Consider the following 26,764-nt stretch of genomic DNA (forward strand, 5'->3'; position numbering starts at 1 on the left):
TTTTATGACCTACTGTAAAATAGACATTTATGTAATTCTATTGGGCATGCTAATTTATGTGTAAGAAATGTAAACGCTAACGTTATTATACGTTTACATATTTAAATTATGAATTTATTTTATCCAAGGTTCTGGGTTTATAAATAAAAAAATAAACAATTAATTACATATAATTTTTCTCTTTAACTTCATTTGTTGCATCTTTAATATCCTGATTATTTTCTCTTAATATCATGATTTATTTTACCTTTAACACATTGATTTATTTTATTTTTAACAACGTGATTTATATTTTCTATAGTACTTTGATTTATTTTTCTAATACATTAATTTTTTTTAATTTAGAATAATAATTTTTTTTCTTCTTTAACACTCTCCCTCAAAGTTAGGAAAAAAGTTTAAAATGTTGAGTTGCTTGCACCTTTAATTAACATGTCTATAAGTTGGGTATTCAACTTTTATTTATTTAAAATAAAAGTTTTTGACACTTAATTAAATAAAATTGAAAAAAATTGAGTACTCAAATCTAGTTGAAAAACATAAATTTATTAAAATTTTAGATTGGTTACAAATACAAAACAAGCAAGATTCAAGACAACCAATAACAAGTTTTAAAATTTATATTTTTTCACGGCTTACGAGAAAATTATACTGTTCAAATGAAATTATGGCGGCAATATTGACCGGGATTTTTGTTCTTCATTTTTCTGTAGGAAATAAATGTAGAATAGAAGGCTTTAGTTCCATTACTTTTGAAGGTCATGTTTCTGTTCAGGACGGGAGAGATTTAATGAAGCATTTCGGTTCTCAGGTATGAATCCTGTCGCTCCGCCTTCAGTTTCAGCTTTTAATTTTCCCATTTTCCCGAACGCCGTATTTTTTTCTATTTTGCAATAGGCGGATTATTGAATTTCCAAATTCTCATCGTTTCCGATAGAATTTCTTCAACCCTATTTTTTATTATAATTTTTTCTCTGTTTCTAGCAGATCTCCGTTTCCTCCTGCTCGCCATCTTTCCCTTCTGGTCAGTCTTTTTTCATTTACTCAATTTTCTTTTGGGTTTTGGCACGATAATTTTTACTTCAGATTCAGCTACCAACCACCTCATTATAACTTTATCTAGAATCTTTTCGGGGTTATTACAGAACCTCCTGATATCAGGAACTGGTTTTCGAGTTATGAGTATGAGTCTTTTATGTTGGATACAAATGATATCTATGCGGATACTTCTGTGGAATGTGAGGACGATAAAGATAGATTTGTTAATGAGAAGACTAACAGAAGAAAGGGGTATGACTGGATGAAACCTGGAGAACTAAGAAAAAGGGATGAAATGAATGTTAATGATGATGTTTCTTCATATAAGTTTATTAAAGGTAACAGCTTTTGTGAAATCAATAAACATGAGGACCTGAATTTGAGCAAGGTAAAGTTTCTTGATCTCTATTGCCCCTTTTTTGTATCTTGTCCTGTTTTTAATAGTTTACATGATTCTGTTCTAATTTTCACTCAGGCAGTCACTTATGGCTCTTTTCGTATGCTTGTTTTGGTTATACCGCAATTAAACATGACAATCTGTTACATTTTAGGTTCCTGATGCTTTGCTTTCCTCCTCAATACTTTCTGGTTGGTATAATTTTTTCTTGTGTTTTAAGATATTTATAATAGGTAGCCCAGTCATTAGTTGTTTGATGAAAGAAAAAGGATAAAGGTTGGAACTTTCAATAATCAATTCCAAGAAAATATTAGTAGTGTGTTTAATCATTGTTCTTGTTGTTGTTTGCTATCTAGAGCCTCCTGACATCAGAAACTGGCTCTCAAGCTATGAATATCAATCTCCTGTGCTGGATACTGTGGATTGTTTCAACTGCTCTGCTTCCAACAAAAGTATTTCTGAGAAAGAGGGAGTTGTTGGAAAGTGCCAAGGGAATAAAGAAAAAAACTTGGGGGACCTAAGGAAATGTAGTGATTGCCATGAAGAAGGTAGTGGTCAGGTGGATCCGCCAAATGCTACAGTTCTTCCAAAGATGGTAAGCATGAAAGCCAAATTTTAATAAATTATATTTTATTTCTTCGTCTTGAAACTTAAAGATAAAATTAGTGAGACATTGATTTAGGTTGTGTATGTTTCTCAAGTCTCAGTTCTTACACTTTCAAAAACTTGAAGATTTTAAGTCTACATGAAGTAGAACTTATCGATTCATAGTTACTCCTTATTATTTCTAACTTAACAAGAGAGTTTTGAGAATCTTTAAACTCTGTATAATTTTAATGAAAGAGGGTTTACCAAATGTAAGGAGTAGTTATAATAAAATATTCTTGACCATCTTCCTGTTTTGTGGAAGTAGTCTAATAGATGTATCTAAGTAATAAGATAGATATATTTTAGATGAAGATCAAAGTGCTTAGATAAAAAAAAGCTTGATTCTTTTGTTACACAAAAACCTAACATATTTAAAAGCTTAATAGAACAAGACGAGCAGAGAAAGGGCGAAAACGTGAACAAATTGGTAAGAACTAAATCTTATGAAAAGCTAAATTTCACCAAATGGAATAGAATAATGTTTTCTATACAAAGATATATTCATGTAATTGTGATATTTATGTATTATTCAATTATTTAGCTTGTTTAAGAACTTACGCCTATAGACTTGCTATTGGTGTTAGTTTATTATTTTATATTTAATTAATATCCTTAATAAATAACAAAAATATTGTAATGTAGACATATTTCAGTAACATGAGATATGATACATAACCAATAAAGAAAAATAAACATTTCTAGAAAATACGTTGAAAAATATAAAATTTTAATTTCTTTTTCTAGTAGAGATAATAGTTTTGGGAAGTTTCATAATAAATGGAAATTAGAATATTTCCTATGTTCCCAATTTTTTCTGTTTAACTTATTTTCCTATTCTTTGATTTTTTAGATTTTTTTTTTTTATATTTTGGTGCCTATAAATGAGGTACCTTAGCCATCAATAGACTATTCGTGACTATTATTTAAATATTAAAATATTGTTTTGATTTTTAAGGTTTGAGCTCTTCTCTTTTTCTCTTGTCCTTCTATGCTCCCTCTAATTCTTTAGCTTTATCTCCTATTTCTCTCTATATATCTATTCTTCTATTCTCTTTCCTATATTTTGCTCTCTTTATTTGTTATGTAGGAAAAGTCTAATTCTATCATTACTTATCCTACATCAGTTGGCTTAAGAACCTAAAATCAATACATCACACTTTCCAAATTTTCTCTCCACAATCTTACTGCCAATAAAAAATTCCTAAGACCTTAAATTAGTAGCTGACAATATTAGATACAGAAAAGATTACAACCGTTGGTGCAACGCGATCCTCGATCACCATCCAGAGGTGGTCAATCTTGCTCCGTATGTTGATTTCAAAAGCTACTGATTGGCTTAGTGTAAGCAAACCACTTTGGATTTATTGTAGGAGGGGTAAATAGGAAAAGATTACATAGGGACAAAAGAGACAAACTTTATAGGGATAAATTAGTTTTTTTCATTGTAGCAACAAGCAAGTGGGGGATCAGAGAAGCGGAAATGGTTGATGATCGAGATCCTTACCTGATCAAGTCACTGGTCGTTCATGTTGTTGTGCACTTGAAGCTGTTGAATATCATATTTTATTAGTTAATTATTTAAGTTCATATTGTTGCGCACTTGAAGGTGTTGAATATCATATTTTATTAGTTAATTATTTAATTATTTAGTATTATGTAATTAGGATTATAGAAGAATGATAATCTCATATTATTAGAATTCTAGTAGAATAAGAATTTCCTTATTAGTAGGTTAGGAATTATATAAATATCCTAAATGTAATAACTTAAAAAGTGAGAAATAAAATTATTATTTTTTCTCTAAAATTGATCATGGTATCAGAGTAAAAAAAAAAGTATTTTAGGGTTTTTTTCAAACCCTAAAATACCAAAAATGAGCTGAGAGGAAGAGATGCCAGATCGAAGAAAGAGAGGAGGCAACCAATCTGTACACAACCAGGTTGAAGTCAACAGAAAGACAGACTTATCTGCTTCGCATGGAAGAAGGCACATAATCGTGTGAGCTTGGTGTGCAGTGCGCGACAGAAGAATCCATATCTAACCGGTTTTGGCTTTGTGTGGCGCAACCAGATCTGCGTGCGGAGGAAGAAACCATATCTGACCAGTTTCGGCTTCGAGCGGCGCAACCAGATCTGCACGCGGAGGAAGTAACCAGATCTGACCGGTTTCAGCGCCGTGCGCAACATACGGGGTGAAGAAGAGCTATGCACGTGACAAAGGCAACCAGATCTGTTCGAAGAAGTAGCCCAAGCCGACTTGAGCTGCTTTCGAGCTAAGTTGACTTCAAGCTGTTTTTTGAGCCAACTTCAAATCGTTTTAGAACTGAGTCTGAGCTGTTTTAGAGTCGAACCCGAGTCGTTTTAGAGCCGAGCCGAGCCGAGCCAAGCCGTTTTGAGGCGGGTCGAGCAGTGTTGAGTCGGGACAAGTTGTTTTGAGCTGGGTGGAGCCGTTTTGAGCTAGAGTCGAGTACACGTACGCCTTTGGTAGATTGCTAACTCTTCAGAACTTGTTCTGTAAATTGGACATGTGCGCTATCCCTGCACTAACTTGAGGGGGAGTATTGAATATCATATTTTATTATTTCATTAGTAAATTATCTGATATTGTATAATTAAAATTTTATGAGAATAATATCTCATATTATTAAAATTATAGTAGAATAAGAATTTCTTTATTAGTAGGTTAGGAATTATATAAATAGCTTAAGTGTAACATTCTAAACGGTGAGAAATAAAATTATATTTTTCTTCAAAAATCAACATGAGGTTATATGCTCATTCTCCTGCCTTTGTGGCCAATAAATATGCATGACTTTCGTTGAACAAAGGCATCGAAAAACATTACCTCTAGGTGATTTCTCTCTCTCTCTCTCTCGTTTGACTTTCTCTCTATTTTCCTTATATTATAGCCATGATATATAAAGAGAGAGCGATAGAGAGAGAGACACACAAATCCCTAACAACCTCTAGCCGGCCGATGCGGCCGACCATGTTGGGGGGAAATAAGATGTTAAACAGGCGAAGATTTCTGATTATTGAAAACAAGTCATTCGATTTAGTGTGTGAGGGAAAGAGATTGGATGGTATGAGAATCAGTGAGAATGGTAGGGGTTTAGAAGATTGATTTTCCTAAATAAAGGAGTTCGATTGGCTGTTGGATGCTCCAGAAGATTTTTGCTAGAGAAGAAATGGAGGAAAATGGGCAAAAGCATTTGGTGCGAAGAAATTACAAGCTTTGGATTTCTTTCGGTAGAAATAGTCGTGATGAGTATCTTGTGCTCTCAATACAGTGGGACAGATATGCAAAAAGGATTTTCTTCCTAAGAGGGGACTAGGGGAAAGGATGGTGGAAGTTTATAGTTTCGGCGTTTGAAATCGCAAATAAGCCTGTTAGCGAGCCTAAATCTCGAGTGAAGGAGGTAGGGAAGAAGGCAACGGATTCTGAGTGACTTAAAATTTGGACAACTCCATAGAATGCGTCTTTCAATTGTCCCCATTGTGCTGTGCCCATCCATTTTATGGTGGAGGTCGGCGGCTCATGGTCCTATGCGGCGACACTGCAAATCAAGGATGGTAAGTCGAATCGGGTAGGTTAGGGGTAGGAGCGTAATACAGGGCAAACGAACCGGTTTGTTTCCAGTAGACCCAATAAACATTTGGCTCAAGATGCAGTTTGTACCCGTCGTTTTGATTTAAGGAAGGAGGGGGATAAAGGTTGGGTGGGCTGAGTACAGAATAGAAGAGGTGGTCCTACGGAGAAAAGACGGTATACATGGGCTAAAAAAGAGAAGTGGGCTGCTGAGTCTAGTACGAAACATAGAAACAGGCCAGGTGCAGGCTACAATATTAAATTGATGCCGGGTAGATTTAACCCAACCCTGGGCGATCATCGAGTTTAAATAGGGTCGGGGCTGCTTTTTTAGCGGCCAAAGAGGCTCAAAATGAAGAGAAATGAGAGGAAACCCTAGAATTGCTGTCGTTGGTTAGTAAAGAGGATGGAAAAGAGCAAAACTCAGAGAAATGCAATATGAGATCGAGTGAGAAGATGAATCATATGATGAGGAGCTATATTCTAGAACAAAGATGGAGAAGGAAGACAGGGTTGAAGAGAACAACTTAGCAATGATCATGTTGGATGGCGAGGTGCAGACACAGGCGCTTGTCTCTTTGGTTAACTTGGAAATAGAAGACATTCTTGCTTTGAGTTTGGAAGGAATCAACGTTGTCGACAGATACCCTGTTGGATGCTCACAATTGGTCACTCAAAACAATCAGAAATTTAGTAAACTAATGGGGATTTCCATGGAAGGTGTTAAAACTCAAGCTTATCTATTTTTTACTAAAATAGAAAAGAGAAGAATAGCAAAAAAGAAAAATGGGATTGTTCTGTCAAATGGAAGGAAAAAATATATTGATGGTACTCCAAGAGAGATGGAAAGATCGGAGTCATCGGTTAACTACAAGGAAAGGAGGAGAGGAGGAAAGATTGGGGGGGGGGGGGGGGGGGGTTGTTGTTGTAGATGATTGGTAAATTAATATCTTGAAATGTGAGGGGACTCAACAACCAAAGCAAGTGGCTTATCATTTGGGGCTGCCTGTCTAAATGGAAACCGGAGATTATGTGTTTGCAAGAATCTAAAATGGGGTTGTGTTCGGATGAGACTATTAGCAGTTTGTGGCGGATGAAAGTGAGAAGGTGGCATAGCATTCCGGCAGTTGGCACTACTAGAGGGATTGTCTTAATGTGGAGAGAAGACAGTGTAAAATGCATTGAGGTGGTGAAAGGAGAGACTACTTTATCCTGTTTATTCAAGAGTCACAGGGGGGGCCTTGTGTGGGCATTAACTGGCGTTTACTGCAGGAGAAACAATCAGGAGAGGACTTGGGAGAGAGCTAGAGGCATGTAGGAGGAAATGAGGTGAGGATTGGATTGGGGGGGGGGGGGGGGGTGTAATATAACTTTGAGTAGTGAGGAGAGGAATGGCAGGAATGTTATGGTGTCGGATGCTAATGTGTTTAGAGAGATGATTGATAAGCTGAAATTATTAGTTGATTTGTTGTTATCAGGGGGTCAATGGACATGGACAAATATGAGAAACCAACCGGCTTGCTCAAGGATAGATAGATTCCTTGTTCCTCATGTATTTCTATTACAGCTCCCTGGTGTTTATCAAAGAATCCTCCAACAACCCATTTCGGACCACTATCCTATTTGTTTACAAGCGGAAGGTATCCAATAGGGTCCTATACCTTTCTGGCTCGACAATAAGTGGCTGGAGGACCAGAATTTCGGTGCTTTTGTTGAAGAAAGTTGGAAAAACACAGTGGTACAAGGCAATGCAAGTTTCAGATTGGTCAGAAAATTGAAAGTGTTAAAAGATGTGATTAAGGAGTGGACAAAAGATGAAAGGAAGGGAGAAGGAAAGATTTTTTCAATATTATGAATGAAATCAATGAGATAGATTAGATGGAGGGGTGGGTGAGTTGGATGAGGCTGTGCTGAGTAACAGAAACGGGTTGAAGTGGAATCTTGCTAAGATGTGCATGGCAAAAGAGATCTCCTGGAAGCAAAAGTTTAGGGAGAGATGGCTGCAGGAAGGAGACAAAAATACAAAGTATTTCCATGCAATGGCTAGTAATAAGAGGAGAAGCAATTACATTGCAGACATCTGGTTTGAATGCGTGAAGGTAAGTGGTAATCGAGAATTGAGAGAGGCTGCCAGTAAATATTTTGCCAAGTTGTATGAGAAAGAGTATGAGAGAAGACCCATTCTGGGCAGTCTAAACTTCAAAGGCTGTCCGAGGGTAACAGAATTATGCTGGAGGATGAATTTTCCGAAAAAGAAATTAAAGAGTTTGAATATGTGTAATGGAGACAAGGCGTCGGGGCCGGATGGATTCAACATGAAATTTTTGCAAAAGTTTTGATATGTGATCAAAGATGAGATAGTGAAATTGTTTAGGGAGCTGCATAAAACTGGCAAATTTGTGAGAGTCCTCAACACAACTTTTATTGCCCTCATTCCCAAAAAGAAAGATGTCAAGGTATTTGGCGACTTTAGACCAATAAGTTTGGTGGGTTATATATAAAAACTTATTGCTAAAGTGTTAGACAGAAGACTTTCTAGGATTCTTGGGGAGATCATTGGAGAAAGCCAACATGCCTTTGTGGAGGGACAACAAATACTAGATGCTATTATGGCGGCAAACGAGGTGTTTGATGACTTGGTGGCTGATAAAAAGGAGGGTCTGATTTGTAAACTTGATATGGAGAAGGCATATGACCACGTTAATTGGAGTTTTGTAGATGACATGCTTGGTAGGTTTGGTTTTGGGCCGAAATGGAGACTACGGATGCACAGATGTATAAAAACAACTCCTTTTGCGTTTCTTATCAATGGAGGACCGTCGAATTTCTTTAAGGCATCTAGGGGAGTAAGGCAAGGGGACCCCCTTTCTTCTATGCTGTTTATTCTCATTATGAGAGCTTTGGATGGGCTAATGAATATGGCGAAGGAGCTTCAACTCTTTAAGGGAGTGGGAGTGGGTAGAGACAATTTGACATTTGAAGTTTCTCATCTTCTTTTTGCGGATAATACTTTAATTTTTTGCCATCTAGATGTGAGGAATTCCTTTATTTGATATTTGTTTTATTGTGTTTTCAAGGGGTATCGGGGTTGAAGATTAATATCCAAAAATCAGAATTGGTTAGAGTGGGAGGTGATGGGGATGGAAGAAAGTATGCAGATGTGTTGGAATGTAAAGAAGCCTCATTACCAATCAAATATCTCGGTTTATCATTGGGCGCCAAATACAAAGACAGTGTTTCTTGGGAACTGGTGGTGGAAATGTATGAGAGGAAATTAACTAGTTGGAAGAGAAAATTATTATCTAAAAGCAGTAGACTTACCTTAATCAAAAGCACCATGACCAACCTACCTATCTATTATTTGTCCACTCTTACGGTTTTGGTGAATATTGTAAAAAAATTGGAAACTATTCAATGTAAATTTCTTATTTGTCCACTCTTACGGTTTTGGTGAATATTGTAAAATGGGAGGAAATCAGAAAACCTCTCCAACATGGTGGGTTGGGAATCAGATCTATAGTTGATTTAAATGTGGGATTGCAAGGCAAATGGCTTTGTGGATTTTTTAATGTAACAGGTTGTGGAGGAAGATTGTGTGGTCCCATTGGGGTGATCTGGCTCGGGATAACAGAGGCGGGATGAGGATTGAGAGACTGCAGGGCATGAGCTTATGGAGGAAAATTTTGATGCAGTGGCCCCAATTTTTAAATAATCTGCAGTGGAAATTCGGTAGAGGAAACAAAATTAGATTTTAGAAGGATGTTTGGATTGAAAATGATTGTTTGATGAGGAGATTCCATAGAATTTTTGCAATAGCACAGGCACAAAATATGTTGGTACAGGAAGCATACAGAAACAACAACGGTAACGTTGAATGGTTAATTAATGTCATAAGAAATCTGCAGGATTGAGAAGTTAGAGAATTTGAGAGCTTGGTACACCGTTTGGCAGCACAAGTGTTTTCTGGGGAAGATAAGATGCAGTGGAAACTGGAAAAAAGTGGAAACTATTATGTTAAATCTTATTTTAAGCACTTAACAAGAAGGGACAATGTTTTGAGTCCAGATTTTACGATGAGACAGATTTGAAAAAGAAAAGTACCTCCGAGAGTCACGTTTTTTGCTTGGGAAGCCTGTGGGGAATGCATATTGACGATAGACAAATTAAAATCAAGAGGGTTGTTCGTTCCTAACTGGTGCTATATGTATGTGAAAAATGAAGAATCTTGCAATCATGTATTGTTGTGGTGTTCTGGGGCTTTTGGTATTTGGAGTCTAATTTACAGCCTAATTGGTATTAGTTGGATGATGCCGGTGTCTATAAGGGAGGAATTGTGGGCTTGAGAATGTGTGCATTTAAATAGTAGATTGATTAAACTTATTCCATTGACCATTTTTTGGGTTCTTTGGAAAGAGAGGAATTTTAGAACTTTTAAGAGTAAAAAGAGATATATGTATAGATTGAGAGAAAGATGGATGCATTATTTCGGGTGATATTTTGTTAGGACATGATAATTATTATGGGATTGAAAGAACTACATTGTAAAGCTTTTGTAAAATGAGAATGGTCTCCCCGGTTTCATAATATCATGTTAATATATATTCTTCATACTTTTTTATTTTAAAAAAAATAAGTACGGCTTTTGACAAGATGGTATTGGAGCCATAGGAACTGACCAAAACCTATGCATTGGTCGCCTTGCGTACAAGGTCCAAAGGAAAGGCTATGGTGGGGGATCTGCAAAAACAGTGGTTGACAAATCCACTGCGAAGAACTTAAACCAGCGCTTGACTTACTTCATGAGGGAAGTCTACAAGACGCAACGACAATCCCAACAATAAGTGGATTCGATTGTGGAAATGCTTTGCAGTGAAGCCCCCTTCAATGATGTGCCAAAACCCTCAATTTAGGACACTTTTGGATGAAGAGGAACCATTTCCTCATTGCCTTTGTGTGAACCAGTTGAAAGAAATACATTCAATCCAGACGAAAAGGCAGGAAAAAGACAGATCCGATCTGGTTCCTATCATAATATGAGGAATGATTCACTTGGGACCTTGAACCGAACCAGTCCACTAGATACCCTGGACCGACCCGGTTCACTTGTTTCTCTAAATCGAACTGGTTCACACTCCGTAACTACTCTTTGAAAGCTGGAAATTCCACTATCTGAAGGTGTAAATACTTAGGCATTTGTAAGTAGGTGCTGTAAATATTTTCTGATGCACGACTCTTGATGAGCAAATAGTGGGAGTTGCATCCCTCTTCTTATGAGAAGTTGTGGATCTGTGATACCCAGGGTGGTTCACAAAAAATGATGAGTTAGAGTGAGAATATTTTATGGAGGAGCTTTATAGATAATCTCAAGGGTCTTCGAGAAAGAATTTTATAGAAGAATTTAACAAATTGATGCAAACCGGAACTGTTCTAGAATATTAAGAACGTTTCAAACATTTATACGCTTTAATAAACGCAGACAATCCCACTCTCTCGAACCGGACAACCAATGATAAGATTGCTTAAACTGTGCAAATACAGTTAAGCCTTTGAGCAAGCTCTGCTTCAAGAGCAACCTATAATCAAAATGTCCAAAAGTTCATATTTCATTGGAAGAACTTCCTATCCAACTGGAGGTATGAAGATAATGACTATTTGCAAATCGAGGTGTGCTTCTAAAGACATGAGGAGAGAAACAGAGATTAGAAAATCAACAATATTATGCAACAAATGCGATGGTTGTTATTTCCCATGTCACTGTTGCTAAGATAAAATCATGACTACAGTATTGGAAGTTCTCAGCCAAGAAGACATGGTAGAACAAGTCCTTGTAGAGGAGGCCACCGATGAAGAAGAAAATCCAGCAGACAGTTATCCATTTAGGCAATAGGAGCCACAGCAAATAACTCCCTTAAAATTAGAGGAATGCTGGTCGGATGTGACATGCTGGTCTTATTGGACAGTAGAAGTTCACACTCTACAAACTGTTAGAGGAAGTTCACCTTCTTGGATGAAGGTGCTATTAGAGGAAGTAAAAATCGAGTGGACAACAACAAACTATTTATAGTGACGGTAACAAACGGACAACGAGTTACTAGCAATATTGAATGCCTTGAGGTTATCTGGATAATATAAGGGGTAAAAGTTTGGTTACGACTTCCATGTAATTCAACTTGGCGGATATACATAATGTCAAAAATTGATTGGATGAAGCAGTTTAGCCCCATGATATTTGTTTTTGTCGAAGCCACTGTCACGTTCCATTATAGTGACTCACTCATAGTGTTTAAAGGGAGTGATATTGGTGTTAAATTAGCTACCAACATGAAAAAGCCTATTGCCAATAAATGGAAAACAAAAGACAGGATGGAAGGAGGGACTTTTTTTTCTGGTCATGGAGGTTGACCCAAAATTCGAGCTACTAATAATCATGTGAGCCCTTAGAGTCTTTTATTGGACAAATATAAGGATGTGTTCAAGGAATCTCGAGGATTATCTCCACCCAGAATTCGACCATGCCATATCATTTAATCAAAGAAGAGGCAACCGTTAACATACATCCTTTATAGGTACTCCTTCCTTTAGAAAAATGAAATAGAAAAGTTAGTTCAAAAAGTGCTACAGGAATCAGTTATTCACTCCAGTCATATTTCATTCTCATCACTAGTCTTGTTAGTCAAAAAGAAGGCTGGAACCCAGAGATTTTGTGGGGATTACAGAAAACTCAATTTGCTAACTATCAGAGATAAGATCCCTATTCTCATTATTGATGATTTATTTCCATTTTTTCTAAACTAGATCTTAAAGTAGGTTATCATCATATTTGTATTAAGGAAGAAGACACTCACAAAACAGTTTTTCGAACACATCAAGGCCACTACGAATTTAGAGTGATGCCTTTAAGTTTCACCAATGTGCCAACCATTTTTCAGGCTCTCATGAATTATATTTTTAAAGATTTTCCTAGGAAATTTGTCCTTTTTTTCTTCATATGATATTCTTATTTATAGTTCCAGGAAACAAGAGCATTTCCTTCAACTTCCAAAAGTACTGAAGATACTGCAGGAAAACAAACTTTATGCAAAAATAATCCAATGTTGCTTCTTGCAAAATGAACTAGAATATTTGGGACATGCCATCTCTCAACAAACGGTACAAACAGACCCCACGAAAATTGAAGTCATGGTCAATTGGTTGCTCCCATAAGTCTCAAAACTCTTAGGAGATTTCTATGTCTAACATGTTATTATCGCAAAATCGTAAAGCTACGGGGTCATTGCTAAACCTCTCACTGATCTGTTAAAGGAAGGAGCATTCCTATGGAACTCGGAGATCGAACAAGCTTTCCAATATTTAAAAAGAATAATAACTTCTAATCTCATATTGAGACTCCAAAAATTAGGGTTCTATTTACCATAAAACAGATGCCGATAACAAAAGAATCAGAACAGTTTTGATGCAAGAAGGTCAACCAATAGCCTTTATAAATAAGGCATTGAGTCCCAGACGTCAAACTACATCCGTGTATGAGAAATAACTCGTGGCTGTGTTGTATGTAGTTTCCTAATGGCGACACTATTAGGAGTTTCATTCCTCATGCAGACATATCAAAGTAGCCTCAAATGTTTGTTGGATCAAATAGTATGTTCTATGGTTCAACATAAAAGCATTGTGAAACTACTGGGACGGAATTACATCATCTAATATAAACAAAGACGGTTAACACAATCGTGGATGCCTAATCTAGAAGAGAACATGAGGCTTCCATCGCAGAAATTCTCTACACAATCACTGCTACTACCCTTGCCTTGATATGTGAGGTGTTTAAAAGGTACTCTGGTGACTCTTTTATGCAATAGCTGTTCACAGATCTCATAATATCTTCACAAAGCAAATCACCCTTTTATCTATCTAATGGGCTCTTGCGATACAAAGGAAGGCTGGTCATAGACAACAATCATTGGCTATGGTACCAATTCTTTTATTAATTCCACAACTTAGCCATAGGAGGTTACTCAGGCATCAAGGCCATCTAAGAATGAGTCAAGCAATATTTCTATTGTCTCAAAATGAAGAAACAAATTACCCAGTTGGTACAATAGTGTGACACTTACCAACTTGCAAAGTTAAAAAAGTTCACATTCAGGGACTTTTACAATCAATATCCGTACCTTCTCAAGTATAGATTCACATATTAATGGATTTCATCGAACAATTGGTCAAATATGAGAACAAAGATACCATTCTGGTGTTAGTAGATTGGTTCACCAAGTATGATCATTTCATTCCTTTATACTGTTGCTTTACGGCACAGGAAGTAGCTCATCTTTACATGGAGTACCACAAGTCGTAGTATCCAACACGGAGACCTTATTCAACAATGTTTTTTTAGAAGAAACTAATGAGAATTGTAGAAACCAATTTTCGTGTCAACACTGCCTATCACCTTCAAATAGATGACCAGACAGAGTGACTTAATCAACATCTAGAAATGTATCTCTAATGCATGATCCACAACCAACTAAAACATGGGAATAATAGCTATTTGCTGTTGAGTGGTGCTATAACACAACCTACCATATAAGTCTTTATGTGACTCATTTTTTAGCACACTATGGGTATATTCCTCCACATTTCTCGAATACGATCGACCCTTTACTAGCTTCACTATCAGTTGAAGAATTACTTGCTGAACAACAAGATGCTAATCAAATGATCAAACAATAATCCTTAAAGGCTCAATCCAGACCAAACAATATGCAGACAATTATTGAAGTGAACAAAGCTTTAAAATGCAAGAATTGATATTGTTCAAACTCCAGTCATTAAAGCAAGGGTTAGTATGACAAAGGGGAAGATCTAAACTGTTGTCCCGTTTCTATGGTCCCTTTCAAATAATATAGAAGATTGTTGCAATAGCTTATAAGCTTCAACTTCCCCCTTCATCTTGAATACACCCAGTGATTCACGTATGACAACTAAAAAAATATATCAAGGGGAGAGACACGGCAACAGAAAACTTAGCCAAGGGTGCGGGAGAAGGTGTACTAAGTGTTCAACCTCAATCGAATACTATGATGGTCATCCTCATCCTATGAGGAACACTTCCTATAAAACAAGTTCTCATACAGTGAAAAAGTATTCCACCAGAAGAATGTACTTGGGAAAATTATAAATATATCCAACAACAATTTTCAAATCTCAACATTGAGGTTAAGGTTGATGCTCAAGAGGAGTATATTATAAGTAAACCATTTAAGATTTATTGTAAAAAGAGAGGTAAAATGAAAAAATACTACAAAGTGGCAAAAGAGACAAATTGTACAAGGATAGATTAGTCGTTTCCATTGTAACAATATGCAAGTGAGGGATTGGAGAAACAAAAATGGTTAATGATTGGGACCCTTACCCGATCAAATTGTTGGCCTTTTAGACTGTTGCAACCTCTAGGTGCGCTTGGGGTTATGCACTCCTCTTTCTGCCATCATAGCCTAGAGATAGACATGATTTAAGTTGAATAAAGGCATCGAAGAGCATTACGTTTAAATGGTTTCTCTTTTTCTCTATTAGACAAGTAAGAGTTCACGTCTAGAGTTCCTGACAGAAGAATAAGTGGAGTAAAAAGAAGAATTGCCAACTCTAGATTTCAAGATTATTCAAGGACTCCGTCTAAAGAGAGTTCTATAGTAATTCAATAGTGCCTCTACTCTGTACATGTAAGTCAAGTCCACACTTTTTACCCAGATCCAAACAAGCCGAGTTAAGTAAGGGTGATAAGGTTCAAGAGGTCAACAATTGTCCGAGTCGACTCAATAAGATCATACCAGATCTCTCTCTCTCTTTCTCTAAGACTCTCTCTCTAACTTATTCTGAGTTCCTACGCGAGTCGCCCTGCGACGATGACCACTAGCATACCATGCTAGTGGGTCGGCAAAAAGTTTGAGCGGTAGAGCAAAAAACTTTCTATGTGGTGGAGGGGAACGGAGTTCGAGTGTATGAGAATGGTAGGGGGTTCCGAACGTCCATTTTTTTTCAAAAGGGGAATGTGGACTGGTTTCTCCAGAGCTTTAAAGAATTCATATGGGAGAAGTCAGATGGGCTATGGAGTAGGTCCCGAAGAAGCAAGTGGAGGTTGCTGCCCATGACGCTGGGTTACTATAAGCGTGGCAAGTTTTTAGTGTTTTTGGAGGTGAAAGAAAGTTCTAATGGTAGAATGAACTGTGTTATTGTGCCGGAAGGGAATAAGGCGGAAGGGTGGTGGCAGCTTATGGAAGTTGTGCATGAGGTGGTTGGTGTACAGCTTATTCCCCCGGAATGGTTGAAAGACAAAAAACCTTTGAAATTTAAAGGTTTCGAAGCGAATGATCCAGCGGTTGGTAACATAGGGTTTGGGGCGACTGGGAGGGTGGCTGGGGTATTTGTTTGCTGGGGATGTAACTTGGAATGGGAGTTGAGAACCGAGAACAAGTCACCTTTCACCGAGAGGATGCGGCGGCCTGATGTTTCTCGAGTAGGGCTGGCTGCACGCCCGGGTCAAACTGGTACAGGTCGGGGCAATTCAAATTTCAAAATGGGAGATGTGAGGTGTCACGTGGGAGCAAGTAAGTGGGAAGGAAGGTAGGAAGAAATATTTCGTGGGCCAATGTTGAATGCTAAAAGGAAATATTCATGGGTCGAGAAAGGAAAATAGATTGGTGTCCCTGGCAGCCCAAGAGAAGCCTAGCCGACTCACCAGTATCTAATAAAAGGGAGTTTTCTATTGTAGCAGAGGGTAAAACCGAGAGTGAATCAAAAAAACCTAATTGTTTCGAAGAAGAGTACGACTTTATAGGTGTGGCCTCTGACGGAAATGAGAGGGATGAGGGATTCGAGTTGGATAGCTCTGTGTTGTCCAGTGTTTCGTTGAACACATCTCTGATGGATGATGAGAGTGGATATGGTGAGATTTTTGTTGAAGATGGGTGAGAGATTAAGGCGAGTAGCGGCTACACCGTTGATGATTGGGCATTGATTGAAGTTGAAAGGTTGAAGGTTGATGACGCTGGAGTTCTGGATGTGCTACCTATCTAGTTTGATCACTTCTTAAAGGAACTGTTGGTCTTGCTTGATGGTGATTTGGCTGAGCAGTACTCGGCATGGTCCAGAAAAATTTTATCAAGGTGAGTAAATTGTTTGAGATTTGTTTTGAAGGGATGGAACAGAAGGTATTAAGTTTACTGACGGAGATGGAGATTAGATTTTTGGAAATAGAGAGGGAGAAAAGGAGAGTGAAAAAAAGTGGAAATACAAAGGGAGAAGGTGGATGTAGAGAGTTAAAAGGATTGGAGTGGTCTTTAAACTATGAGGGGCAAAAAAGTAAAAGGAGAGGGGAGGGTGAGGTGACTATAACTGGTAATCAATGATAGGGAAGTCTATTTCATAAAATGTGAGGGGTCTGAACGAAGCTAGCAAAAGAGGAGTGATTAAGGGTTGTTTGAAAAGGTAAAAATCGGAGGTGGTCTGTATTCAAGAGACAAAAAGGGAAAACATCACCAGGGCTGTCATTAATAGCTTATGGAAAGAGAGGAATGTGGGTTGAGAAGCTCTACCAGCGAGAGGGGCCGCGGGGGGGATTTTGGTGATGTGGAACAGTGACAAATTCGTGTGCAGGGGAGTGGAATTGGCAGGGTCTCCATTTCCTGCTGTTTGGAGAGTTGTAGGGATGGTGAGAGGTGGATTTTTTTAGGTATTTACTGCAAAAGGAACAATGAGCAGAGGGAGTGCCTGTGAGATGAGTTGGGGAGGGCTAAAGTTAATTGGGGTGAAAGGTGGGTGGTGGGGGGAGATTTTAACATGGTGTTACATGTGAGGAAGAGGTCAGGGTTGAATACTAGAATGGGTGAGATCGAGGAGTTCAAGGAGAAGATCGATTTGCTGGGTCTTGTGGATCTCTCGCTTGGGGGTGGGAGGTGGACATGGTTGAGTGGCAGGGAGTACTCGATGTGGTCAAGGATTGACCGTTTCTTTATTTTTAATTGTTTGCTAATGTAGCTTGCAGGTTTAAGTCAAAAAATCCTTAACCGACCCATATCTAATCATTTCTCGATACGCCTTGCCCCAGAAGGCATTATTTGGGGCTCCACACCGTTTAGACTGGATAACAAGTGGCTGCTTGTTGAGGGGTTCAAGGACTTGGTGATCAATTGTTGGCAGAACACGGTTGTTGAGGGCACCAGCAGTTTCATTTTTGCCTCGAAGTTGAAAACCCTTAAAAATGAAATAAAAAGGTGGTCAAAGGAGGAGAAAGGCAGATTAATGATGGCTTCTGAGGAATACCTTATGGAATTGGGCGCCCTTGACAGTAAGGAGATGGAGGGTAGTTTGGGGGAGCAAGGGAGGAGAAGAAGGGAGGAGGTAAGGAAGAGGGTGGCTAAGTTGATGAACCTAGAGGTTGTGTCATGGAAACAGAAGGCTAGAGAGAAGTGGCTTAAGGAGGGAGATAGAAACACTAGGTATTTTCACCATCTTGCAAATTTTCGTAGGAAAAATAATTGTATGGAGGAGCTTTTGAAAGGCAATGAAGATATGAAGAGTGGGGTTGAAAATTTTTTCCAACACCTCTACAGTGAAGATGAGTTCAATAGGCCCAACCTTGATAATTTGTAATTTAGGAGACTTGGGGTTAATAGCAGAAATAGTTTGGAGATCCCTTTTTTGGATGAGGAAGTTAAGGGATGCCTAGATGCGTGTAATAAGGAGAAGGCTCTGGGTCCGAATGGTTTCAATATGAAATTCTATCAAGTTTTTTAGAATGTAATAAAGAAGGATGTACTTGATGTTTTTAATGAGTTTCATAAAACCGGGTGTTTTGTCAATTCCATCAACTACACTTTAGTTCTTATCCCAAATGTGGCGGGGGCGAAGGATATAAGAGAGTTTGGACCGATTAGTTTGGTAGGGAGTTTGTATAAATTGATTTCAAAAATGCTTACTAGAAGACTATCAAAGGTATTAGGGGTGGCAATTGGTGAAAACCAAAATGCTTTTGTTGAAGGTAGAAAATCCTTGATGTTGTAATGTGTGTTGGAATTTTGTGGACTACATGATGATGAGAATGAGTTTTGGGGTTAAATGGTGTGGGTGGATCAGGAAATGTGCATATCTACCTCCTCTTTCGCGGTTTTGATGAATGGAGGTCCATCTACTTTCTTTAATGCTTATAGAGGTCTCCGCCAAGGGGATCCTTTGTCACCTTTACTTTTCCTTACTGTTATGGAGGCCTTTAGTAGATTGATGGAGAGAGCGGAGGAGTTAAACTTATTAAAAGGGGTGGAGGTGGGAAGAGGGAAGGAGAGGCTGAGAATTTCTCATCTTTTCTTTGTGGATGATGCTCTTATTTTTTGTGAACCTTTTATAAATGCTATATTATATTTGAGATGCATTCTTCTTTGGTTTCAAATGGTGTCTGGCCTTAAAATCAACATAAAGAAAACAGAGGTGGTTAGAATTGGCGATAGAAGGGATGAGGAGAATTTGGCTATGGTACTTGGCTGTAAAACTACTACACTCTATCAAATACTTGGGTTTACCTCTGGGCCAAATTCAAAGATGTGAAAACATGAGAGCCTATTGTGGAGTTGTTTGATAAAAGATTGGTGGGGTGGAAGAGAAATTTTTTTCCGAAAAGGGGAAGACTTATTTTGATAAAAAGCATGTTAGTTAATTTATCCATTTATTATCTATCTATTTTAACTATCCCGGTCAGCATTGCTAATAAGCTGGAAAAATTCCAATGTAGATTTCTCTGGGGTGATGAGGAGGGAAGTAGAAAATACCATCTAGTTAGGTGGGAGGAGGTGAAGAAACCAGTTTGTGAGAGGGGGCTGTGAAATGGTTATGGAGGTCGTTTGTTGAAGAGGGGAGACAGTGGAGGGATCTGGTGAGGGCGAGGTGGGGTTATTAGGAGAAGGAGAGAGGTAGGAGGGGAAGATTCAAATTGCATGGTCTGAGCCTTTGGAAGAAAATTTGTGATGACAGTGGTTCCTTTATGGATTGTGTCAGGTGGTAGCTGGGGAATGGGAGAGATATCAGTTTCTGGCATGATGAGTGGATGGGCTGTTCCAAACTTAAAGCTTGCTATCCTAGAATTTATGAAATAGCTTGTGATAAAGTGGCATAATTATGTTAAGGTGAGGGAGGGGTGGATTTGGAATGTGAAGATCATTAGAAATTTGCAGGATTGGGAAATTGATGAGTTTTGTAATCTGTTACAGTGCCTTGACAGCAGAAAACTAAATGATACCAGAGATATGAGAGTGTGGAAACCTGATGAGAAGAAAGGCTTTTTAGTGAGGTTTATGTACACGATACTGTGTAAAAGGGATAACTGCAGATTTAGCAATGGTGCACCCTTCAAACAGATTTGGAAGAGTAGAGCTCTGCCTAGAGTGGCTTTTTTAACATGGAAAGCTGTGAAAGAGACCATTTTGACTATTAATATGCTTAAAAGAAGATGAATCACAATGGTTAACAAATGTTATTTGTGCAAATCGGATGAGAAAACTTCTAACCACTTACTGTTGCGGTGCCCAAAGACCCATAGCTTATGGACTTCTGTGTTAGGGCTGTTGGGGTTGAATTGCATTATGGCTGAGAATGTGAGTAGAGAATTGTTGGCTTGGGCGGGCTTTTGTAAAAAGACTATGCATTTATCACTAATTCCACTTACTATTTTTTGGGTTGTGTGAAAGGAAAGGAACGCGAAAGCATTTGAGAACATTGAGACTAACTTTACATATGTTAAAGATAGATGGATATATATTTTTGGATATATTTTGTTTGGTCGTGACATCAATGATTGGGAGGATTTGGGATAGTCATGAACCATTTAATTGACTTGTAACTAGTTGGTGTACTTGGGTGAAATCCCTTTAATATTTTTGTGAATAATATTTTTTCTTTTTTCTTTCAAAAAAAGATTTTTCTTTCTCTCTCTTGTTTGACTTTTTCTATATTTTTCTTAAATTAGAACCATGAGTAAGGTTTTTGACACTCAATACCACCAACTATTGGCCTCTACCATTGCCAGAATCCTCCTCACTTGTTAGTAACTCAATAAATACTACTGCAAGCAAGAGATCTCATTTTTCCTGATTGGTTTTTAATATTTTCATATTGGTTCTTGACGTTTTTTACCTTTCTTTTTCATTTTTTTTGGATTAGTATGGACGCATTTCTATTATATATCTTTTGGGAATGTGGTAATTTGCACAAAGTATAGTTGGAGTTATGAGGAACTTTAATGGATTTAAAATATGAAATGGGTTAATTGTGTTCTTTTAATTACATTCTAGTGGACATATAGTTTAGTAGCAAATCATGATCTATGAGATGATTTATATAAATTTTTTTATCAATGTAGATATGTGAAAAATATTAAAATTAGTCCTAAGTTCAATATTACAAGCTCTTGTGACTTATAAATTTTATGAAGATGTTATTTGGACTTGAGGTTCTCTTCCAGGATGTTTATATAACAAATGTTATCAAAGAAAAATTCAATATTATTTTCCGAGTCCTAAAATAATAGAAACAATTGTTTCATTTGTCGTAGAAAAGACGTTACAAGAATAACATGATAATTTTCATCCTTATAAAGTTATTTTGGAGAATTTCAAAATAACTCTCTAGGATTTAAGTAACAAAATTGAGATGTTTGAAATGAAGATGAAAAGGCATGGAGAAAATCTTGACTCTTCGGTTATATAAGAAACTATCATATCTTTAACTTCAATAGGATATGAAAAACAAGAAAAAGATGAAAATGTGAATGAATTAATGATTAAGAGAAACCTTATTTAAGTGTTGCAATCGAATGATCAAGAATTAACTAATAATATCGAAAATATGTACACAAATGAAGTAATTGAGATAGTAGGAGATATTACAAAGATTGTTATTCTTGCTTTAGTAATGGTGTTGTTGATGTTAAGCAAGATGTTTTTCTTTTGATTTTAAGAAGAAATAGGCCCCACCTGAAGTACTACTCCACATTCCAACGAGGACAATTTGATTCTTTTTGGATTTTATTACTTCTAATTGATTCACTATATTTTCAGAATCTTTGATTTTGAAAGCGTTTGTCTTATCATTACAATTTCAAGTCCTCTGCCTTCAATTGTTATTCATATAAGTTCTAATTTTGACATTCTTTTTACTTTAACATTTCAAAAGTTGAAATTTAGTTTTCACCAATTGGGGTAAAATGATGCAAAAAAGGAATATCCTGTAGGTATATTTCAATAATAAGAGATATGATGCAGAATTAGTAAAAGAAAATAAAGACTTGAAAATTTTTGAAAGTTCTATAATAAAGAGAAATAGAGAGATTTGTTATTTTTTAAATTCTTTTTATTTAAGTTATTTTCCTATGTTTAGATTTTTTAATTTTTTTACTTTTATTGTATTTTGATGCCTATAAAGAAAGTATTTTAGTTTTGTTAGAATATTCATAATTATTATTTAAATATTGAGATACTATTTTGATCCTTGGGATTTTAGTCTCCCTCTTTCTCTCTTCTTTTATTCTCCCTCTAAAATCTTCACTTTTTCTCCCTATTTTTCTCTATTTATCTATTTTTCTATTTCTTTCCCCGTATTTTCTTCTATTTCTTTATTTTGTTGGATAATTTAGATTTTACCCTTGTCATAAATCAATTCCATTTCGTTATTCTTTGGAATATAGGATATTCGTTTAGTTAGCTTATTTTCTTATTTTAATAGAGTTCCTAACTAGACTTAAGATCCTTTATTTTAATTTTGTTTAGGTGCCTATAAATAAGATACCTTTATTTAGTTATTTGGTAGAATATGTTCTATAATTATTATATAAATATCGAGTTACTGATTTGATTATTAAGATTTGAAATCTCCCCTTTTGGTTCTTAATAAATCTCTAAATATCATCTCAAGCTCTCTTTGTCCTACATCACTTGGAACTTTTCAATCAAACTTATCTTACCAGCTTTTGAAATGTTTTTAAATTGTATTTTTGAGTTCTAAATGTATATTGTCTATTCTTATCTTATCTTGTAATTGTTACATGTGTGTACCTCTACAATCAATTGAAGGGAAATTCTTGGTTCTAAAATTCTTGGTGGTATGACAGCTACTTCTACATTAAATTATCTTTTTTCTTTTTCTAACCTTAAATACTCCTTCCTCACTCTCATGGTTAGCAACTCCTTTGCTTCACAATCTCAAACCTCAGATCCCAGAGTTGCCAACTATTTTATACCAGTTGATAGCACAGAGGTCCTCCTAACAATTAACACTGCTATCCAAGTCTTACTCAAACTCAACTCCAAATAATTCAGCTTGGAGAATATAGTTCATTGCATTATGTCATGGCTAAAATCTCATCAGCTACATAACTGGTGCCATCCTGTGTCCATCAGTAGATACAATTGTACAATTTGGCAATATTGAGACTATCTCATCCTCATGCTATCCTGACATCCACCTCTAGGTCAGATATCTCGCATCCTCCATTACATTCAAGGAAGCCTGGAAAACTTGAAACTTTATGCCAGAAGTCTTGGTCCCATGTTATGCATCTTAAAGACAATTCGAGCATACCTTTCAGTTCCAAATATCTTGGCTATTGATAATCTCATGAGAAGGGAGAGAACTATGGTGAATAGTTGCTATCTATGTAAAAAAAGCACAGAATCTTGTAGTCATATTCTCCTCTGGTGCCAAGTGGTTTATGAGCTTTGGACCATGATGTATAATCTGATTGACATTAAGCGGGTGATTGCTGGCTCGGTGAGGGGGGAATTATGGGCTTGGAAGGGGTTAGTGTAAAAACAAAACTCATTTAAAACTTAACCCTTAAATTTTTTTTGCGTTATTTAAAAAAAGTGAAACAGTAGAGCTTTTGATGGTATTGAGAGTGAGATGACAAGAATTAGGAATAGGTGGTTACACTTTTTTGATTTGGTAATGTTAGGTCATGACGTGTATAAGTGGGATGGTTTTAGGAATGTCATAAATACTATTACTACATTGTAAATATAATTCTATATGAGTGGTACCCCTTTAGTACCTACTAATATACTTCTTACACTTTATTTCAAAAAAAAAAAAAACAACCTTCATATCATCTGATGCACTGTTTGTTGTAGAAATAGGCTTTTGATGACGACATCACGCATGTCTTGAATGGTGTAGGCAGTGACTTCAAAGAGGTTGCTGCAGCAGTCTGTGCTTGGGACACTATTATTGCATTTGAAATGTTGCGTGATAAACTGGTTTAGTATCATGGTTTCGTAAGAGGTCCCCTCCAAATTGATGCAAAACCCATCACTGTTAACTGTACCTGTTACTTTAATCAGTCTCGCCAGAAGCAGCCTGGTGCCTCTCAATCCTTGTACAACAATAGTTCTTCTCCTTCAGGCCTTCCCAGTCGTCCTCTGGAAGCAAATCAAGTTTCTCAGTGACATGTCAAATATGCGAGACATCTAGCAATCTACCAAATTGTGCTTCAAGCTGAAATTTTTGCTAAATTGTTATGCGAAATGCACTGCTAGTTTGGACAATCTGGACTCACCCTGGCTGATATTTTGCTACATCCTTCAAGCTGAAACTTTTGCTAAATTCTTCTAGGCTGATTAGGAGCATATACACAAGCAAATCACTAACTACCTGTCTCTAATATTTGAAAGAACTGAAAATGAAAACACTCTCAATTGGGTCAACTAGAGAAGCACCTTTGAATCTCATATCACAAACAGACTACCCAAGGCCAATGACTCATAAGGACTTGATACCTACATTGATTCGTTCATATTCTTATTCCTCGATTTTTATCCTGTCATTTGGTAGCTATGCCTAAAATTCTGTGCTACCTATCATATTTTGACCATCAAAAGAAATCAAGATATACGTGTTTGGAATGAATACTTTCTTATTAATGTTGCAGGATTTGGAGTTTTTGCACTCAGAGTCCCTACTTTCTGGTGAGTATTAGCCATGAGTAGAGATTTTCAACAGTGTTGAGGGTATCTTTGGAACAGATGGATTATTTTCCTAATAACTAAACAAACTTACTTTTCTTTAAGTTGTTAAATATAAATGATACGAAATTCAAGATGTATTTTTTTAATTCTATTTAGTATTTATTTGAAATTAAGTTTTATTTTATATTAAAACCAAGTATTAAACTATAAGATTCTAAAATCAATTTTGTGAAAAAATTATTTATTTCAAACATGTCTTAGCAAAGACTTACAAACAAAGAGGAAATATCAGAATCTTTTTTTTATTTATAATAAATAATGGATTAAGTCACTTTTTACTAATATTAACTTTTAAAAAGATTGATCACCTCATATATTAATAAGTTGAATAATTTAGTTGATTAATAACCCAATTTATTATTTCCTTATTCATCCAATGTTTTCCGTTTCTATTTTAAAATTTAAAATTTAGCATAAACTATAATGAACCTTCTTTTATTGATGGTTTCATTTTAATTAACTTGCATGTGAGTGAATATAGTAGATAATAAGTAGTAAATTGATTCTTTATTAGTTTAAGTTTTGGAATAATCAGTTGCTTATTTTACATGCTCGTTATACAGAGCCTCTTGATATCAGAAACTATTTTTCTAGCTATGAGTATGAGAGCCCTGAACTCAGTACACTCGATGATCTTGGACGTTCTTATGGGGATAGAGATTGGGTCTCCATTGGGGAGAGGGATATGAAAAAGGAACAGAATTTGTGGATAACAAAAAAGGCTAGAAATGACAATGAAGCAGTAGGTGACAAGCTACGCTCGTATGCTTTAAAAGAAAACATATCCATCATGACGGTACTATTTTTGCTATATGTGCTCTTCTTTTTTACTATTTTCGCTAGATATCTCATTTTTCAGTAGTTTCCTAAAAAGGTAGGGTCGATCTTTATTGCATTTCATATTTGCTTTTTCTAGGATAGGGATAGGAGTAAGGACAGGAAGAAACTCTGCTCTTTAAATGATTTTTGCTTTGAGGAAAGCTTGGAACATAAATCATTCGGAAGCAAAGCTATAGAGAAACCAAGATCAAAGAATGAAGAGTTTCCAGGAGGTGAAGAAGACCAAAATGTCAAAGAAGCCGATCTTAAATCAACCAATACCTATGAAATTGCTGGCAGTACTGATAAAAAACTTCCAAAGAAGTTGGTCAGCACTTGGCAATTCGCAAAGGAGAAAAACTTGGAAGGTAAGGTATGTACAGAAGATGGTCTTAAGCCAAAAAGGAGTCCTTCAAAAAGTTCAGTCAGCAGATTTTCAATCGGAAAATCAAATTATAAAGTCAGTGATAAAGAGAATAAAAAAGAAAATGTAGATCGGGGAAAGGACGGAATTAAAGATGCAAAATCCTTGAGAAGGCCAGAGGAGATGGTAGTTGAGGGTTCCAAAACTAATGTGTTGGTTAGATCAGTTAGTGTAAAAGACAATGCAGTGAAGAGAAAATCATTGGCAGAGACCACAAATTTTCACGACTCAGTTGCAGTAGAGGTTACTGGTAAATGGACATGTCCTCAGAAGAATAAACAGAAGAAAGGTCCTCCATTGAAGCAGCTTCGACTCGAGCATTGGCTTAATAGAATTTAAAATGGTTCATGGCCAAACAAGGGTTTTTTTATTTATCTGAAATTTGCAGGGTGTAAATTACTTGTTTTTAATGGGTGCTTAAGCTTGCAATCTAAGCAGCGCCTGTAGTTTTAATAAATGGATCGCAGTAGATATATAAAGGATCATGCTGTCAGATTGAGATATGATTTAAGTTATGAGAAGTAAAAAATATTTTTAATTAGTTTATTTGTTATACTTAATTTATTATATAATAAATTTTAAATGAAAATATAATATTGATTTTTATTAATTTATTATATAATATATAATATTTTGTACATCAATCTTTTGAATTGTTTCTTTGTAATGTTACATCCAAAGAACTGGAAAGGTATTTGTAGGCATATAGGTGAAAACAAAAGGAAGTTATAAACTTATAGTCTTTCATACTTAAACATTGCTATATCACTTGTGAACACAATCAAATTCTCTGCT

At 36.4% G+C, this 26,764-nt stretch overlaps 1 protein-coding gene across 5 annotated transcripts; it reads left to right on the plus strand.

Moving 5' to 3' along the window:
* The first annotated feature begins 554 nt into the window (after positions 1 to 554).
* On the plus strand, positions 555 to 26,510 carry LOC110811460 (ATP-dependent caseinolytic protease/crotonase family protein). Of its 5 annotated transcripts, none has more exons than XM_088217697.1 (8): positions 555 to 811; positions 985 to 1,024; positions 1,146 to 1,426; positions 1,590 to 1,626; positions 1,792 to 2,030; positions 24,630 to 24,666; positions 25,290 to 25,522; positions 25,643 to 26,510. In XM_088217697.1, exons 1-8 carry the CDS (start codon positions 668 to 670, stop codon positions 26,306 to 26,308), a joined length of 1,677 nt encoding a protein of 558 aa, XP_088073823.1. In that variant the 5' UTR covers positions 555 to 667; the 3' UTR covers positions 26,309 to 26,510. The 5 variants fall into 5 exon arrangements, with proteins under 5 accessions (XP_088073823.1, XP_088073826.1, XP_088073827.1 ...); XM_088217698.1 differs by having other exon boundaries at positions 557 to 811; positions 988 to 1,024; XM_088217699.1 differs by having other exon boundaries at positions 744 to 811; positions 988 to 1,024; positions 1,124 to 1,426.
* Positions 26,511 to 26,764: the final 254 nt, after the last annotated feature.

The sequence above is a fragment of the Carica papaya genome, chromosome 4 (genome assembly GCF_054855325.1).
Source record: "Carica papaya isolate Zhongbai chromosome 4, ASM5485532v1, whole genome shotgun sequence".
Taxonomy (NCBI): domain Eukaryota; kingdom Viridiplantae; phylum Streptophyta; class Magnoliopsida; order Brassicales; family Caricaceae; genus Carica; species Carica papaya.